Here is a 7,469-nt window from a genome sequence, read left to right on the forward strand (position 1 = left end):
TGGTCTGCGTCGTCACCACCGCAGGGATGCCAGTGGAGATAGCAAGCTCGCCGCTCCGCCGTACTTTTTTCTAACGACTGCATATCCAATTCGACCTCATAGTCTCACACCGCAAAACAATCCGCCAATGCATGTGAATTTGGTTCCTGCCTATTTTTGCTCCCTCCATTTCGCTTTCCTCTAGGGTTTTTTTGATTCTCTTTGATTTGGAAGGTTTGCTCCTTTCTTTGTTTTCGGGCGGTGGGGGACCGTCATTAAAGGATTCGTGATTGGCGGTGGATCCCACACCCGCCTTCTTTATCTCTGCCGCCACAGCCTCTTCCCATTTTTGTGTGGACGAAGGACGAAGAGGGACGCCGCTGCTATTGGGAGGCAGCGGAGAGGAGGCGGAAAAACAAGCCATTATGGTTGGCGCCGGCGAGGAGGACAACGGCCGGCATGACGACCAGGCAAGGATCGATGTGTCGGACGAGACGGCGCATCAGATTAGCACCGGTAAATGATCACCTTTTACACTTGTTTGTGTTGTTTCTTTCATGTCATTCCTTACCCTAAATGATCACCTTTTACCCTAAATTGCATCCTACACTCTTCATTCTTCTTCATCATTAACTGTCAATATCTCAGGAAAGAATAAGGCAAGACTTCAGGCTAGAAAGAAACCCAGAACAAACACCCTCGTATCTCAACGTTAGCAGTACTTCTTAGCAGTCTGCCGTAGATTTAATTAATCTGGATCAACGATTCTAAAAGAGGATATGACTTTATAAGTAACTTCCTCTACAACTTTATAGCTCAGATCATGTATTAGAAAGAAAAACATTAGATGGTTGCGTCATGTATCAGCATTCTGCATAGCTGAACTTGATTTCAAATTTTTCTTTGCCCTTGGTGAAATTTGAATTATTGATCTTTTGATAAATAAAATAAACAATTAGCTAACTAGACAACTTAATACCTGTGATGCGGTTAATATGTTGGAGATTCATCCCTAGTGTCTCTCTTGTTGTTGTCAAGGCGTTCTTTTAAAGATTTAGCAATCAATATCCAGACAAACAGACAAATAGATGGAAGTAGTAAGAGAAGCATGACATGAGAAGGAAACCCCGATCAATATTTGTGGAAAGGACAAACAAACTTTTTTTATTTATTCTTGAAGGATGAAATCTGAAGTAAGTAAAATAAATCTAATAGATTCCAGAAATGAATGATGCACAAAAGAGTTCAAAAAGTTTGAGAAACTTTTGTCTTTAAATTATTACATCCGATAACTGGAAACAGAAGAAATAATGGTATTGGAGTTCCCGTTTCTTAGTGAGATCCTGTTCTGAAACAAGAGCATGAAAATGGAATTTCAATACACCTAAAAAAACCAAGGAAAGTAGACACCTTTCTGTTATTCTAACTTTATGCTCTCATAATGCTGTTCAAAGTTGCAAGAGTATCATTTGTGCAGTGTGTTGCAGTCAGTAAATGCAAGGTTGATTGTAATTTTATTCCAACATTATGCTGTTCTTTCTTTATTGTTACAACTAACCTCCTCCTTTTGCATCTATGCTGTATTTCAGATCCTTGGTACCAAGTTGCATTTGTGCTCACTACGGGAATAAATAGTGCTTACGTCTTAGGTTATTCTGGATCAATAATGGTTCCATTAGGTTGGGTAGCTGGTGCAACTGGTTTACTTTTAGCAGCTGCAATGTCCCTCTATGCTAATATTCTTGTTGCCCGTCTCCATGAGGTTGGTGGAAAGCGTCATATCAGATACAGAGATCTTTCTGGTTATATATACGGTAATCACAATAACCTTTTGCATTGTTTTTGTCTTGATTCTAAAAATTACGACAATTACTTCCATGGTTCAGTTTTTGGTGTAGAAATTGTGGAGTGTCCTATCTATTTCTGTATGCAAGTTATATAACTTGTACTTTTTGCTTGGATGGTGGTGTAAATTTCCTGAAGTTTAGTTTATCTCTTTTTTTGGGCGGCATATGGCAGGTAGGAAAGCTTATTATCTTACATGGGCGTTGCAATATGTTAACCTTTTCATGATCAACACTGGATATATCATTATGGCTGGGCAAGCTTTAAAGGTGAGATATGTTTGTCTCGATCTTGTTGATCAGTGTTAAATTCATTATGGTACAATAGTTTCTCCAGTATTTTCTATGGTTCATGTTAAGGGTTTAGATATTAGATTCTTTAGAAACACAACTTCCTATTTTATTTGAGTGTTGGTCTTTTGCATACCTCCTTGTTTTGACCTCCTTTATTCATTCTGCAGGCTACTTACGTGCTTTACAGGGATGATGGTGTTTTGAAGCTACCCTACTGTATAATCATCGCTGGGTTGGTTTGTGCATTCTTTGCCTTTGGCATACCACATTTATCAGCTCTTGGAGTTTGGCTGGGCTTTTCAACATTCTTGAGCTTGATTTATATCATTGTTGCTTTTGTGCTTTCTCTTAGGGATGGTACTGCTATCTACCTTGACCTGTTCAAGCTTCCATTAACTGCCTCTATTATCTTAAATCTCTCTAGGTCCCCTTCTACATTGAAATAAAGAGAATACTCTCAAGAATTACATTTGTATTACTTGGGCGTGAACAGAAGAGACTATTACAAAAGGCACCATGAATATCTGTCGATAATTAGGAGCTATAGTTTATGACCCAATTGCAAACATCATAGCCTGTGATCTATCAAGTTACTCATGATGTAAATTTTTTTAATCTCTTATTCCACATTAACTAAATAATATTTATATCCATTTATAGTGTTCAACAAAGGCTGATATTCATGTAGCTAATTTCAAATAGTTGGATTGGCATGGGTTGAAAAATGAGTTTGACGGGTTATAATGGAAATGAGCTATTGGAGTCACTACTCTCATGTGCCCCTTAGGCTAATAGGGTTTTTTGAGGTTTTAATACTGTCAACCATTCTTTATGGTAAGTGAGTTACCAATAATTGCTTGGCCTTAGCGGTCAGTGAGATAAATCTGAATGCCTTTTGGCCAAAGGTCAGAAATTTGCATCCGTATAATGGTGGCAAAAGGCGAATACGCTCGCCCATAGCGCCCCCGCCAACCCGGCCCGGCCAACACGGAGAAGATAAATCACGGGCGACTACTAGCCTTTGGAATAGTGACTAGCACATAAAGGAGGCATTTACCTTGGCTTTGCCGAGATTCGAACCCCAGACCTTATGGTGGCAACACCTCATGTGCTAGCCACTAGACCGTCCCTAGGGGACAATTTGCATCTATATAATGACTCTATTGGGAGAGGTTTGACCTTGTGACTGCCGTCCCGAATGTCCCGAATGGGGAATAGATTTGCATTTAACATGCTCTGGAGATACTTTGTTGTCATGATACAAGAAAAGATTGTTTGTGTTGTAAAAGTTAGAAAACTGCATATCCAAAAGTCAGTATATTAGAGATATGAAAAGATAAAAAAACGGTGTTTGGAGAAAATACTAAATTTTAAAAACTACTGTCTGAGACCATTAGATTTTAGCCCAGATGGAGGATACAAGGAGAAAAATGGATTAAGATAGAATGAACATGCTCAAAGACTACGAATAGTAATTTAGGACACATATCAGCAGTAGATGATAGTTTGCTGAGGATCAAAAGATTTAGAAGCTTTTTTTGCAAACTCCTAAAATTTTTTAGTCTCCTTTTTATGCTTCTTTTTGCAGAAAGCATAATGTTGATCACCAAGAATTCATTATCTCTGGATTGTGAAAATGCATGCAGATTACCTTTTTACACGGAAAATATTTTCTAGCATGAAATACTGATTCCATGAAAGTGTAACTAAACAAAAAAAATAATAATAATAATGACTGCTAACATTCATGGAAGTTTGCTGCCAAAATTCATTTATTATTGTATGAAAATAATTATTTTTTAAAAGAGGAATTGTCATTCATCTTTTAACCATATAATTATTTTTTTTCCTAGAATGAAATACTGATTCCAACAAAGTTCAATGAAAACAAAAAAATGATGACTTCATGCATTCTTGGGGGTTCTTAATTATTATCATATGCAATGAATATAAGTAGTTATTTGATTCCTAATGATTGAAGTTTGCTGCGCTTGATATATATTTATGTCATCCTTTGTCTTTGATAAAAGAATCAGATCCAGAAAGCACCTACGTAGTGATATATTTTTTTCACTTTTTCTCCTTTTTCCACTTAGGCATAGTTTCATAAAGTTTAGAGGAGAGCTATAATCCATATAATTTCTGCTTCTATTCTGCACCAGCAATTTGTGTCAAAATAAACCGTCTAAAGGTATAGTTTATTGATTATTCATATATTTTCTCGTAACAGGAATTAATTCTCCTGCTCGAGATTACAGCATTCCAGGATCACATACCAACAAAATTTTCAGTTTTATTGGTGGTGCTGCCAGTCTTGTTTTTGCTTACAACACAGGCATGCTTCCAGAGATTCAGGTGAGTGATTCGAGCTGTACATCTCATGCATTAAGAACAGGTAAACAGTATACATATTTGGAGTCAAAGTTTCATGTATTTCTCATCACGAAAGTCTGGGTGGTTGGAGCTGAAAATTGCTGAAACATAATACCCTTGCCCACCATTTTGTTTAGAACTAAGCAGATTATTTCTTTTAATAATTGTCTATTTGCTGAATTGGAAAATCATACTTGAGTTAGCGTATGTTTGGGATAGATTCTTGAAGAAAACAAAAGGGCTAAGGATGGCTAGTTGGCAACAGTTAATGAATACATGAATGAAGGGTGTTATACTGTTATATATATTGTCTCAAATAATTGGGGCTAAAACAACCTAACAACTTAATGATGATATGATGCAAGTTTCATTGGTGTTTTGGCCTTGCTTCATGTGTTCCACGTATTTCTTACTTTTAATTCACATATGTGGTTCTACAGTTCTTTCTTCTGATTTGATGAGATGAAACAATCAAAACGGAATGTTGTGCAACAAATATAACAGTAGGGCTAACTCAATGATGGAATAAAATTTATGTAGCCAACTCCATATAATCAGCACTCATGACCTGTTGTTGTTTGTTCTGGCAATTCTTTGATGGATATTTCCTATGCTAGGCATGAAAATGTTTATTTGATATACCGTCCTCCAGAATTGGATGCAAGTTGCCATGTTCATACATGTGTGATTGTTACCCGCTGTTGTCCTGTGAGGATGGCAATGGCCTAGATTTGTAGGTGTTCGCGGCTTTTCCTGTGAATTCAATAACAATAACACTACTTAACCTTGATTCTTTTGTTGTTCTAGAAGTTCCCTTACACAATTTGTTGGGGTTATTTTTCATAAAAATATTAGCCTTATTTTCAGAGGTAGAATTCTCTCATGCTTGCTCTATTGTGCATGTATGCTTTGGAATTACTTTTCTCACTGATTCTGACATTTTTATGTCAGGCAACAATAAGACCTCCTGTCATCAGAAATATGGAGAAAGCTCTTTGGTTTCAGTTTGTACTCGGTGGCTTGCCACTATATGCTGTTGTTTTCATGGGCTACTGGGCTTATGGATCGTCTACATCGACATATCTACTAAATAGTGTCAACGGCCCAAGTTGGTTGAAGGCAATTGCAAACATTGCAGCCTTTCTTCAGACAGTTATTGCCTTGCATGTACTTCACTCAAACTTAATTATGTTCTTTTATTTTTTAGTTCACTTGCATTTGATAGTTTTGCTGTTGATGATTGTCAAGGAGGTCTCTAAACGTTAACGAGCAATCTAGATGTCTGTTAATGGCATCTTGATAATGATATTATAGATAAACTGATTAGTCCTTTGTTCTGTTTACCTCAGCCATCATCAATTTGCAGACTCAAAAAATTCATGACATTTTCTTAACTGAATTTATGGTTAGATCCTTCCATTTCTACTTGGCAGCTGCTAACTGAGAGTTTTTTTGTCAGATATTTGCAAGTCCGATGTACGAGTTCTTGGACACAAAGTATGGAAGAGGGAAGGGGAATGCCTTCTCCTTCTACAACCTTTCTTTTCGAGTCCTAGTGAGAGGGGGCTACCTCACTGTAAGCACTTTCGTGGCTGCTCTGCTTCCTTTTATCGGAGACTTCATGAGCCTCACTGGTGCTCTGAGCACATACCCACTCACGTTCGTTCTTGCAAACCACATGTACCTGAAGATCAAGAAGAGCAAACTCTCCATACCTCAAAAGGCTTGGCATTGGCTAAATGTCATTGTGTTTAGCGGCTTAGCTGTCGCTGCGGCAATTGCAGCTCTAAGGTTCATTGTTATTGATTCCAAAACATATCATCTCTTTGCAGATCTCTGAGTTTACCACTTTGATTCATCAACTATACAAGTTGTGTTTGAGTTCCTTACTACTGATCAGCCCGGGTCATGTAAGAATAAAACAGATCTTGATTGCCATATGCTTGATAAATCTTATGTTGCACTTGCATATATTGGAGCCAAACATATTGTTCCTTTTGGTGCTACCAAACATATCGGCTGCCCTTTATCTAACTTGAATTTACTTTTTCATGGACGCCACATGTCCATACCCATTCCTTTTGACGTGAACTCGTTATCGAATGCCGTGTGTAACTACATTCTGTTGTGCAATAATATTCTTTATAAATACAACGGCTTCTCTTCCTCGGTTCCTCGTCGTCAATCGATCGCCGCCCGAGCATATCTTCTGGCGACAATGATCGCCGCGACGCGGAGTGCCACCTTCCTTGCCGTCAGCGATGCATGCGACGAAGGGCACAAGCACGAGGCACCGGCTTACAATGAACAGCAGCAGGAAGGAGGTGGAACAGCGGATGAAGCTTCTGCTGCTGCAAGGGTCTCGGTGGCCCATCCGGCCGCCGCGGAACCGGGCAAATACCGTCTCAACCACAGTAGAATGCGCGACATCCCATTTTACCCTCAATTTTTCATGAGTATTATCCAAAAATAATTCTATCCCTTGCATTTTGATTAGTAGAGGAGAAAATTAATTACAGACATTTTCACAAATTAGAGAATAAGTGTCATAATTGCTAAGTTATGAAGGATTTGATTAGATACAACATTGGATGAAGCGGAATTAGAACAAATGTTCCGATTTGATTAGAAAAATTAAAGTTAGTCAAATTTTTCACTTCACTTTTTGAGATTTTTTTCTATAAATTCTCAATCGTCATTACGTCCTGAACGTTACTATCATAGTGCTTGACTTCCTTAATCAGAACTTGCAGGCGGTTAAGGCTTTCAGCATCGCCCGTATCGAACCTAGTCTCCATAGTAGAATACTAAAGCCCATGCGAGGGGTCCGACGGCTGGGAAGAGCTCGCCATCATCGAAAAATGAAAAACAAGAGGTTCGACGGAAGTTTAACGGAGCAATAAGCATGAAACGCAAAACGAACACTAGGAAAACTACAAGGAACGAAGAGGGTTGCGAGCGATTGGAGAAGGGAAGGAA

At 38.4% G+C, this 7,469-nt stretch overlaps 1 protein-coding gene across 1 annotated transcript; it reads left to right on the top strand.

The window, feature by feature from the left end:
- Positions 1 to 159: 159 nt before the first annotated feature.
- Positions 160 to 6,461, top strand: LOC122047313 (probable proline transporter 2). The gene is made up of 7 exons (XM_042608500.1): positions 160 to 495; positions 1,569 to 1,793; positions 1,999 to 2,093; positions 2,285 to 2,474; positions 4,348 to 4,472; positions 5,442 to 5,657; positions 5,950 to 6,461. The coding sequence occupies exons 1-7, from the start codon at positions 405 to 407 to the stop codon at positions 6,328 to 6,330; spliced, it is 1,323 nt and encodes a 440-aa protein (XP_042464434.1). The 5' UTR covers positions 160 to 404; the 3' UTR covers positions 6,331 to 6,461.
- Positions 6,462 to 7,469: the final 1,008 nt, after the last annotated feature.

The sequence above is a fragment of the Zingiber officinale genome, chromosome 1B, assembly GCF_018446385.1.
Source record: "Zingiber officinale cultivar Zhangliang chromosome 1B, Zo_v1.1, whole genome shotgun sequence".
NCBI classification, from domain to species: domain Eukaryota; kingdom Viridiplantae; phylum Streptophyta; class Magnoliopsida; order Zingiberales; family Zingiberaceae; genus Zingiber; species Zingiber officinale.

Coding starts and splice junctions, on each gene's coding strand:
- LOC122047313 (XM_042608500.1), top strand. CDS start 405: ATGGTTGGCGCCGGCGAGGAGGACAACGGCCGGCATGACGACCAGGCA. Junction 1,794..1,998: donor TCTTTCTGGTTATATATACG/GTAATCACAATA, acceptor GGCATATGGCAG/GTAGGAAAGCTTATTATCTT. Junction 2,094..2,284: donor TGGCTGGGCAAGCTTTAAAG/GTGAGATATGTT, acceptor TTCATTCTGCAG/GCTACTTACGTGCTTTACAG.